Raw genomic sequence first — 11691 nt, forward strand, 5'->3', positions numbered from 1 at the left:
CTAACATGATGATCATCAAATGCTAACTCAACATAAATCAAGCTATTGATGTTAACTTGACGGTTAAGATATTGATCGAAGAATACAAAAGTACAAGAAGGTTGGTTGATTTCATGCCTTGATTGGTGTCATTACGTATCTAGATTATTGAAAAAATAATTAAATAGTAAAAATTTGACCAAAACAACATAAATGCCTAAATTTATACAAAATTTTGTAATTAGTCGAAAATTGTAATCAGAATTATGCATGTCAATTGACGAGCAAAAGTAAAATCTTTATGATTGAAATGAAAAATATTTACTTATATAATAGATCTTGAATAATAAAAAGAAGACGAGCATGTAAGTCACAGAGCCTAAAATTTTAACAATTATATATGAGTTTAACAAAATAAAATTTTTTTTTTTTTTGTTTTCGTATTGACATAAATTATAATACATAATTTTCGTGTACAAAATGATATAAATATATAAATTTTAATATTTTTAACAACACAAATACTACGATTACCAGATCTATAACAAAGGATTTCAACTCGGAGCAGGAATACCCACTCAAACAACTCGAACTCTCAAGCTTTTTAAATTTTTTTCCCCTTTAAGAATACTATACTTTTTTTTTCCTCTGTTCTGCAAGGTTTTTTCCCTTGGTTTCTCCATAGATTCTGATCTGATAAATAAGGAGGAGAAGAGAAGTAACAAGAAATGGTGTTCGCTGCATGAACTCCGGCCGGTAGCAAAAGCTTCAAGCTACTTGACATCCAAGCAATGAGAGAAAAGGAAGGGGGCAAAATGGTAAAGAGCAGACAGCCTTTTCTACAGATTCAAAACAGCAAGTAAATGACAAGAAGCGCAGCCATAAGCGGCACCATAACAAAAGCAGACACTTGAGGCTGTCCATTTGGTGATGATGCTGGGGCTGTTGCAGTACCAGATGGCCTTGAAGTTGGGGTGGTTTTTGGGGCAACAGGAGGCAAAGGGGGCTCAATAACATCTGCCTCAATCAGGTAGGGATTTGGAGCTTCAGCTGGTGGCAAGTAATCATTTGTGATTAGTTTCCAAAGGCTGCCAGGCTCAACGGGGCTCATATAACCAGGTGTTTTGTCGCCTCTGTTTAAGCATCGGTTCCCTACAAAAAGAATATCAAATCAACACCAATCCTATCAAAATTTTATAGTTTCTGCATATAACAGTGCCAACATTCAACCGGCAAGCACTTACTCCGGTATCTATTAGATGTCTTTGGGAAGTCTGTAATGACACCATCAATACCAGCTACAGTGTAGAAGGAATTGATCTCAACAGTTGCATCAGATAAGTAGTCCCATGCTTGAGATACAAACTCATTACTGAAGGTTTGAACATATACAGAGAGATTAGCTTTTTGTAGCCTCGGGACAACATCCGTGACACCAGTGATGAATGCTGTATTTTCAGGAAAGACACAGTCCTTGCTGATGACCACAGCGCTAGCAAATCTCTTAATGTCGTCAATTGTTGTACTCTCAGCACCACCGATATCTTCATCAACCTTGTAGACAAGTTTATAGTTGGTTTTACTCTTGAACTTCATTAGAACAGAGCTATTACTGGACTGGATCATAACTGTCTGAGCTGTCTGTTTATCATAGCCAGCTTTGCTCAAAGTATTAAGCACTGCATCAGTTACACCATAACCCTGCTCTGCAAGGTAGGGAGCATTCTGAAAGGAATAAACAAGTAAAAAATTTTCATAAATATTCCTGTTATGCTGTCAAGGAAGAACCCATTTGAAATTCAAATATTACAACATTTATAGCTAGCTCACAATAGCTGCAGATCCAAAATTTTTTTGCTAGATGTGTCCACTTAATATATATATATGTATATATATATATATATATATATGTATGTATATACACACACACACATATAACTGTTGACGGAGTTACTAATTATATCGACTGAAAAAGGCATGCAAGAAAAAATTTTGGAGGTGTCCCGGGAAAGTTTTTCCTTCAAATTTTCTTTTTGAGGGTTACTACTCTTGAAAATTGATCCACCACTGGCTCACAAATGAGGCTTTTAAGCAAATTAGATTTTCAGGGGAAGGGATCTTTTTTTTTTTTCATCAGAAAGAGAAAAGAAGATTGGAATTTTCTCATGGAATGTCAAGAAAAAATATGGACACATGTAGATACCCAAGAAGATTTTGCTAACCATATATGGGAAATAATCATGAAGATTACACTTTTCAGTATCTATGATTTTTTTACATTATTTTGCAAGTAAGTTCAAACCGAATATGATAGCTTAAATACAAGAAAGACATCCCACAAGAGACAAAACTTACATAAAGTTTTTTAAGTGAAGCTTGTGAAATTCTTTCTTAAAAATGATTTAACAAAAACTTTAATAAAAAAATCCAAACTGATAAATTGATAGAATTTAATGTGAAAATCAATAATACGTAAAAAAAATTATTAAAAAAATTATTTATAATTCAAATTTGAACGACATTTATTCAACGGTAAAAATTTTATCAATATTTTTAATAAAAATATCTATCTAAAAATATATCAAAATTTATTAAAATATTTTTCTAATTTTGTACACTTGATTTATGTAACAAAAACTTTTAATCTATCAGTTTTTATTTTCAATTTTAGTTTTTATTTATTAGTTTCTAGTTGAAAACTTCACAAACTTTAGGTAAAAAATTTCATCTATGTCTTTCCCTCCTATGTGATAGGTTTATCTCAATCTCAACATTTGGAAAACAAAGGAATGATCTTTAAATCTCAAGTGATATTAAGTTATGATGAGAGCATTAAAAGTTTTGGAAACCCTAGAATTAGTGAACTTTAGAGTGATTTAGGCAATGTATCTACAGATGTCAAGTTCATAATGGTGGCAGCTTCTTATGAAACTACATTTCTATGTTTCCTTGACCATTCGGCTCAATATATTGCTACATGGCATAACCCACAGCTACCATAGTTATGATTAAGACTCAATCTGATATGTTTCTCGGAATAATTAGGATACCAAACAGTACCCGCTGGCACAGCAGATAACCATAGCCACCATTCACAATGCCTAACCTCTTAACATCCATCATTAGGTTCAATAATGCAAGTAGAAAATAAAAATTACGGCAGTAAACTCCAATGCAAGAAACTTGAAACTTGAAGAGGAAAAGTACAGAATGGCATGAACTGACCTCTATGCTGATTAAGACACCATAAAGAGATCTAGCATTCTTTGCCATGGCTAAAAAATCAGATAAAGTTAAGAACTTCCCAGAATTTTTGAACTTCGGATTTCGAAACAATTCGTAAGCTGACTGTGGGCTTGATATTAGAGCTACAATGTAAGTAATGATAGATTACCAAAAAATTAATGCCAATTATATCTATTTAAGAAACAGCAAGAAGGTTAAATCTCAGCAACTAAAACACAGACTTAGATGATAGGGCAAAGTAAATAAAACTGACATAGTATGCACGGAAACATTATCTCCCAAAGCAGGGATTTTAGTCATGCTCCACGACCATGGTTACGGGTAACAATCTTTCAAGCACAGAAAAAAAATGAGGAGGAGCACTCACAAAGCATCAAAAATACCCACTCAACATAATGTATAAACTTCAATCTTTACTGAGTTAGACAACATTTATTTTCAACATGTTATGTTTCTAAAACTATTAGAGACTATAGATGACATCCCACCCATCCCAAAAGAAAAAATAAAACAAAGCAAAAGTTCAGTACAATAAAGAACAAGCACAATGAGAACTAAATTCAACTTACGTGTCAAGCTTTGAGTATCAATCCATGACATGTTGAAGGTAAATATTCCACTGCCTTGTGTAATCTCTGGAATTGTTGTTGTAAGATTGCTAAAACTTGTTTGAGCAACTGTTGTGCTATCTATCAGATTTATAGAGCCCAAGCAAATAGGTGTTCCATCCTTTGTCATTTGAACAGGACAGTCAAGAACATCTACACCATCTTCAATTGCTTTTAAATATGCCAAGTCAGTACAACCAGGAAAGTCTCCACTTGCTCCATTTTTTGAGATGATCAAAAGGCTCACTGTAGCATGCTAACGAAACAAAATACATTATGATTAACCTTAAAACGATTGTTGGTGCCTTAAAACACATAATCTCATGACAGTTACCACTAACTCTCAACAAGAAAAATAAGATCTTTTGATCAGAAGCATTGTATAATGACATACCTTGTTTTGAAGCATTTTCGCCTAGATGAGCAAAGCAATCTGCAATATGAAACAAAAGTTAGTGTATCATAAAAAATGGTTCTTATCCATTAGCAGCAAAAGATAATGATATCTAGTAAAAATCAGACAACCTTTCTTTCAATAATCAGACTAAGTTTTTGTGTAGGGCATGTCAGGCCACAACAGTAAAGAGAGACAGAAAAGGCAGACATAGTCTCGCTTCACCTTCTTATTCATATGATGCAACTACAGCATGAGGCAACCAAGGTGAAAAAAATAATAATAATAACAAAGTGGAAGATTCTTAGGTGCACCCTGTTAATCATACAGCAGGATATACTCCCTAATTTGTGAAAACTACAAAAACTTGGAAGACATTCCCAAGATGGCAGCACAAGTCACTCAGACAAGCAAGGCTCATTAAGAATAATGAGAATTTCACCATAATTTAAGTTAAAAAGTAAATAACATTTTATGAGATGCAAAAACAAATTGAAGAAATATATGAGAACCGACATTGCATATACAAACTCGTATATAACTTACCTATAGCTGCTGATGGAGTTATTGGGAAGTCAGATATCACCCCATCAACAGAGAAGTTACCATTGTCAACAAACTGAAGATACTCAGCCACTGGATCGTAGGAGTAACTGAAGCTAAATGGAACATCATTATAAAACTCAGATGCAAAAACTTCTAGCCCTTCTTTGTGAGCATCCAAGACAACAGAGGTATAAGATAGCGAATAAAGATTTGCATCTACGGGCCAGATATAAGACTTGGGTACAATGATTCCAGAGGCAAATGTCTTGATAAATGTGAGATTTTTTAAGAGAGAATCATAAGTCTGGTTGGTTGAAGGCTCCACCTCTTTCTGTCCCAGAAACCGGAAGACAAGCTTTGTTGTGTTTCTTCGGAAACGTGCTGCAATACTTTGCAAGAAAGCCACCTCCGGTGATGAGATATAGCCAACAGTTACATTCACATTTCTGGTTACAGAAAATATAAAGTTTTTCATACTCAAGTTGTGTTGTGCATAGAATGCATCATGCTGCAAAAATAGAAAAGCATTCAATTAAATTCAAAAACAGGAAGATGAAGGTATGCTTATTTAATACTGGGATAAGAAGAGACAACAGCGAAAAAGTAAGACAAAGGAATTATTAAGCATTGATTAATCCTATACCTGAATATTCAACCAAAAACCAGGAGGTTGTAAATTTGTAGATATATCCTGAACAGTCATTATTGGATAACCATTGCCATCAAGCTTATTGGAACGAGAATAGACACCTTGAATTACTGTCCAGATAACAAATTGCACATTAGAATGTGATACATCAAACAAATAGTAGAAAGCAAGAAGAATTTACTACTAGAGCATTTCAGAGCAAGTCAAGAAACAAACTTATTGAAAAAACATGCGGAATCTCAATAGGTAATAATGTTGACTGACAGCTAGTACAAGCATATCAGAATTCAGAATTAATTACCTAATTAATTGCAAAATTGCTTGAACTGGGTTTTTAATGGTCAATGTTTGATGATTCAAAACTAAAACTTATTTTGACACCATTAGATGAACTTGGCACTCACAAGTTCATCAACTATACGTCAAGCAAAGTTTGTGAAGATAATGATAATAATGAGAATGGCGACAAACACAAAGTAATGAATGATATCAAGAACATTGATGATGACAGGAAAAGAAAAAAAACACAAAGAGGATAAATTATGAGCTGAACTTACAATAAACATTTCCTAGATCCTTGAGAGTGTAATCAACAGAAAACCATCCCTTGGTAGAGACCCCATTAACAAGGTAAGCCTTCTGCCCATCCGGGTAAATATCTGCAATGTTAGAATTATTATCTAGCTTAAGATCAGGAAAGCAAATCCCAGCTGCATCTTTTGTTAATTGCACATCACACCACAAGATTGCATCAGGTAGACTAGTTGATAAAGCAAAGCTATAAGCTACAAAACTAGAGTCTGGAAATATTCCAGAAAATCCACCACGTGATATGACAAAGGGTGCATTCCCTGCAAAAGGAATCAAATAGCTTAAGCTTATTGAACAATAGAAAATTAAAAAGTAAAACGAACTTTACAAAATCTTTGTCTGATATGAATGCTAATGTTAAATGCTTTTATGTATCTATAGACTGAAATGTTGTAGCTCACTATGCTGATAGGTGAGGATATCTAAATTTTAACTCGCCCTGAAGAATGTCTACTTCTCATATTGTAAAATGTTGGAATATATCGTATTTGCTCTTCATCAATGTTCTTCATAACCAAACAAATTTTAGCAAATTTTTTAGTTAATTATACTATTCAAGCTGTTTGGTAGAGAAAAAAAAAGCCAAACTATTAATAAAGAACAAAAACCCATTATAGTTTAAGTACGAAGACTCAAAATAGAAAGAAAAAATATTCAAAGAAGTAAATCATGAACGACTTGAAGCTTCATTTTCCATCAATTTGTTTCACTTTCTCATCAACAAAAATTGAAAATTCCTAACTACTGAATACATGAAATAAATAGAAAATTTTAAAAAAGAAAAAGGAAAGATTTCCACTTTGAGTAAGTTGGAAATCATTAAAACACGCTTTTTTTTTTATCGTTTCTTCAACCTTTTATAGGAATGAAAGAGAAATTAGACAAAATTTCCTTTCTTTAAGGAAAAAGGAGAAAATCTGAAAAGCTTTGTCTTTATCTTTCCTCCGCTTTCTTTGCAAACAAACGGAAAATATTGAATATTTAAGAAAAAAAGTGAAACTCAAACTAGCATAGTTTGAACAATGTTCTCACCATTTTCTTTTCCAGGAAACCAAAGAGAAACTAACTAAAATTCAAACAGCTAAAGCAGCTCGAAGTAAGCTTAGATTGAGCAATTTTCTCATCATTTTCTTCACTTTCGAGGAAACCAAACAAAAACAAGCTAACAACTACGCGAAACACAGGAAAAATCGAATATGTTTCCAGCTGAACAAGCTATTTTCTCAACATTTCCTCCTCTTTCTCAGCAACCAAACAGAAAACTAACTAAAAAAATAAAAAGAAACTATAACCAAAAGAAAATAAATTTCTCCCATCAATTAATTAATTTAGAAAAAGAAAACAAAGAAAGAATCTACATAAGAGAAACCCACCGCTTAGAGTCTGCCAACGAGAACGAGTAGATCCCTGCGCAGAAACCAAAGCTACTGAAACTAACAAAGCTTGAACTACCAAAATGGCAACCGAAATGCCACGTAAGCTTCCCATTGCGGGAAAAATCTCCTCCGCTGACAACTAAGCTCAGCTCCGCCACTGATCTCCGACGACCGTTTGTTCTTTTCCTTCGTTAACCGTACAAGATTTAGAGAGAATTGAGGAAAACACTGAACTTGTAGGCTGGCTTTGTTTTTGCTGGTTTCAGATATTTATATTATTAAAATTTAATATTTTTATCCAATTAAATGAGTTTCTCTCGACCGAATTATACGTTGTCCTCAGCTCGGCTCCAGCCGGTCTGAGGAAGGTTCTTGGCTTAGAGGTTTTTGTCCTAAGCTGTGGGACAATGATTAAGTGTGACAGCCTCCACGTTGTTACCATGATCCCTAAAATTTTAAACTTGAGCTTTTTTTAAAAAAAAAAAATTTATTTAAATATTTAAAGGTGAATTTGTATTTAGGAAAATAAAAAGAAAATTATTACAAGAATAAATTTAAAGTTATATGTCATTGTTTATGGTTCCTTTATTTTTCCTTGATAATGGGATGTAATTAAAAAAATTTAGTTAAAAGTATGATTTAGGTATGCAATGAACCAAATATGAATAGACTTTATTTGTTTGTAATATATTAATTTAATTAAATAATTTTAAAATATTATTCATGATATTTTTAAGTTCAAAACGAATATAAATAAATAAAAATAGAATATGTTAACAAACTATTCATCAAATATTATGTTCGTTTATACATTTGAATGTAAACGAATTTAATATGAATAAATTTTGCTATTTTTGTGATTTATTCATTTAATTAATAATTTTTAAAATGTTATTCGTAATAATTTGTTAAGTTTAATAAACAATATAATCAACCAAAAAATGATTTTATTCATGAATTGTTTGTCTAACGTTTGTTTTGGTTTACACTCATAATCTTGTTACAATAATAGAATAGTAATTTATTGTGATATGTACCCTCCAAATAAAATATTTCTAACTAAAGCAACAGTATGACTTAGAACCACTTTTTTTTCAACTTAGGGTAATTAATTTTATTTGTTGGCCTTGAATTGATTAAGAATTTTGATTTGATAAAACAAAAATTTGTCTAACTTAAATTAATATTTTCTAAGCTTAAATTGAATATTTTTCTACCTTTTTGTCTTGTCAAAATTCATTTGAGAACCAAAACAACTCAAATTCTTGAAACAAAACATGATTTATGCAAGTTTTGATAGAAGGGATCGATCCCCTAAGGGAAGGGATCGATCCCCTCCTTACCAAATCGATCATCTAGCAAAAAGAGATCGATATGGTCTTCATCCAGAATTGAAAGTTCTCAAGTTTTGATAAAAACCAATCGATCCCCTCCCTGTAAGGATCGATTGGTTGGGGATTCAAGCTGAACGGATCGATCTTCTCATTCAAGGGATCGATCATTTTTTCATACAGAAAGTCTTCATCATGCAATTTTTCAAAAAATGGATCGATCACCTAAGGCAAGGGATCGATCCCCTCTTAAAAGATTGGTCGGTTGCTCAGATAGAATATTTTCCAAGTTCAAAAACCCAGAAAAGGGATCGATCCCCTCTTAAAAGGATCGATCGGTTGCTCAGATAAAATATTCCCCAAGTTTGAAAACCCAAAAAAGGGATCGATCCCCTCTTAAAGAGATCGATCGGGTAAGGCATTTTAGGCACAAAATTGAGCATTCTCCAACATGAACCAATCGATCCCCTATGATAAGGGATCGATCCCCTGAAGGCTAAAAACTCTCAACGGCTATTTTTTGTCTGAAATTTTTACAAGTTTGAAGCATTAAATGCTATCCAACGGCTCTCAACTACTTCCTACTTATAAATTAAGCATTTCACTGCAGACCAAAAGTAACAAGAGCCAAGCAAACTTATTGCCATTACCTGCCAATTTGCTTAAGCATTCAAAACTGTTTCAAGTTAGAAAAGTGGAGAATTCATATCAGTTTTTCTCTATTTTATTGTCTATACCACTGTATACTTAAAATTAGCAAATGCCCAATCTTTGAGAGGTTTTTAAAGTTTGTAAAACACTTCATATTTCTGTATTATGAGTTTATAAGCTTAAGGGGGAGGATAACCTTTAAGAGTATATTGTGTTGAGTTTGTAAAGCTTAGAGAAACTTGGTTGTAATCTTCAGCACTTATAGTGGATTGAACTCCTTGACAAAAGAGGCTAATGAAGAGGACGTAAGTGCCTAAGAAAGGATCGAATCTTTATAAATCTCGGTGTTATATTCTCTATCCCTATCTCTCATTTACTTTTAATTATTGTGTTTAATTGTTTAGCAAAATTTATGTTTATTGAATATTGTACTTTAAAAATTTATTAAAAACTAATTCACCCCCTCTTGATTTACTCCAAATCTTTGAGCTAACAATTGGTATCAGAGCTAGTACTTTTTTTGTAGGTTTAAAAGCTTAAGAGTGATCTTGAAAATGACTCAAAAAAATATGAAAATCAATGTGGAAGAACCATTCTCAAGCTACAACAACTATACTGACTAACAAGAGGTGTGTCTCATGGTAAATGAAACAATTGCAACATCTTTTGAAAATGAAAGGCATTCAATTGTTAGACCCCTTCTTTTGCTGGTGACAACTACTCCTATTGAAAGACTAGGATGAAGTTGTTCATTTAAGCTAATGATTATAAAGTCTGAAGGGTCATTGTAAATGATTTTCAAATTTCAATAAAGGTGGTGGATGGTAGGGAGGTGATCAAGCTAGAGAGTGAATGGGATATCAATGACATAAAGATGGCTCAACTTAATACCAAAGCAATGCATACACTTTTTTGTGCATTGGGGTCAAGTGAGTACAATAGAGTTTCCTTGGGTGAAAATATAAAAAAATTTAGGATAAGCTAACTATTACTTATGAAGGTATCTACCAAGTAAAAGAGATAAAAATTGGTATGCTCACTCACGATTATGGGCTATTCAAGATGAAACCAGATGAAACCATTAGTGAGATGTCAAATCGCTTCATCAATATCATTAATGATTTAAAGGCTTTTGAAAAGACTTACTCAAATGTAAAAATGGTGAAAAAAATTTTCAACAGTCTACCAAAAAGTTAAGAAGTCAAAGTGACAACCATTGAAGAGTCCAAAGACCCTCACACATCTCTTTGGATGAACTAATGGGCTCTCTCTTCATTTATGAAATAAAAATTAAAAGAAGATAAAAACCAATCAAAAAAAGTGGTATTGCTCTCAAATCTACCTTTCAAGAAGATGAAAAAAATTTTGGATAAGAGAAAGATGATGAAGATGAAGAGATGGTCATGTTTACAAAAAGATTCAAAAAGTTCATGAGGATGAACAAGTCTTCCAGCAGAAAAAGACCACAAAGGGAGATGATTAAAGGAGAATCAAGTAGAAGAAAAAGGGACCAAAATATTTACTACGAATGTAATAAATCAAATCACATTAAACTTGATTATCCTTTGTGAAAAAGGTAAAACATGATAAAGTCAAAGAAGAAAGCTATGATAGCAAGATAGAGTGATAATACCTTTTTTGACGATGAATCAAATGAAGAAAAAGTAGTCAATCTATATCCCATGGCTCTTAATGAGTCCAAGGTGGATGAGTATTGCTACAAAGCTAATTCAAGTAAGAACAATCCATGGTACCTTGATAGTGGATGCTCAAAATACATGATTGGGGATAAAACTCTTTTTAAGGACTTCAAAGCTAAAAGTGAAGAATATATTATATTTGGTGACAACTCTAAAGGCCAAATCAAAGGGATTAGCTCAATTGATAACAATTCTTCTACTACTATTGAAAATATTTTACTTATGAAAGGACTCAAGCATAACTTGTTTAGTATTAGTCAATTGTATGATAAAGGATTTAGGATTGTGTTTGAATCCATGTGCTGTTAAGTAATTGATATCAAAACTAACAAACTTGTTTTTATTGGACATCATCAAAGAAATATTTATGTAATACATGTAAATGACCTATCTTCTAAAAATATTTATTTTATGGCTAAAAAAAAAATTAAAAGTTGGATTTGGCATAGAAGGCTTAGACATGCAAGTATGCATGTAATTTCAAAACTTTCTCAAAATGATTTGGTTGTTGGTTTACTAAAGTTGAAATATGAAAATGACAAGGTTTGTGATGCAAGTGCTCAAGAAAAACATAGAAAAACTTCTTTTAGACCTAAGAATTACATTTCAACTACTAGACC

At 32.6% G+C, this 11691-nt stretch overlaps 1 protein-coding gene across 2 annotated transcripts; it reads right to left on the reverse strand.

The window, feature by feature from the left end:
- Nucleotides 1-380: 380 nt before the first annotated feature.
- LOC111287355 (glycerophosphodiester phosphodiesterase GDPDL3-like) lies at nucleotides 381-7633 on the reverse strand. 2 transcript variants are annotated; one of them, XM_022877864.2, is made up of 9 exons: nucleotides 7387-7633; nucleotides 5980-6273; nucleotides 5417-5532; nucleotides 4774-5281; nucleotides 4228-4266; nucleotides 3795-4079; nucleotides 3205-3347; nucleotides 1224-1704; nucleotides 381-1131 (listed from the first exon to the last, which is right to left on the reverse strand). In XM_022877864.2, exons 1-9 carry the CDS (start codon nucleotides 7499-7501, stop codon nucleotides 827-829), a joined length of 2286 nt encoding a protein of 761 aa, XP_022733599.2. In that variant the 5' UTR covers nucleotides 7502-7633; the 3' UTR covers nucleotides 381-826. The 2 variants fall into 2 exon arrangements, with proteins under 2 accessions (XP_022733599.2, XP_089615587.1); XM_089759461.1 differs by having other exon boundaries at nucleotides 5980-6081; nucleotides 7387-7632.
- Nucleotides 7634-11691: the final 4058 nt, after the last annotated feature.

This window comes from Durio zibethinus, chromosome 4 (assembly GCF_047325235.1).
Source record: "Durio zibethinus cultivar Kanyao isolate XHJ-2024 chromosome 4, ASM4732523v1, whole genome shotgun sequence".
Classification (NCBI taxonomy): domain Eukaryota; kingdom Viridiplantae; phylum Streptophyta; class Magnoliopsida; order Malvales; family Malvaceae; genus Durio; species Durio zibethinus.

Excerpts from the sequence above, each read along its gene's own strand:
- LOC111287355 (XM_022877864.2), bottom strand. The coding sequence starts at position 7,501 with ATGGGAAGCTTACGTGGCATTTCGGTTGCCATTTTGGTAGTTCAAGCT. Across the intron at positions 6,274-7,386 it reads TCGTTGGCAGACTCTAAGCG|GGAATGCACCCTTTGTCATA; the intron begins GTGGGTTTCTCT and ends TTCCTTTTGCAG. Across the intron at positions 1,705-3,204 it reads GTGTCTTAATCAGCATAGAG|AATGCTCCCTACCTTGCAGA; the intron begins GTCAGTTCATGC and ends TATTCCTTTCAG.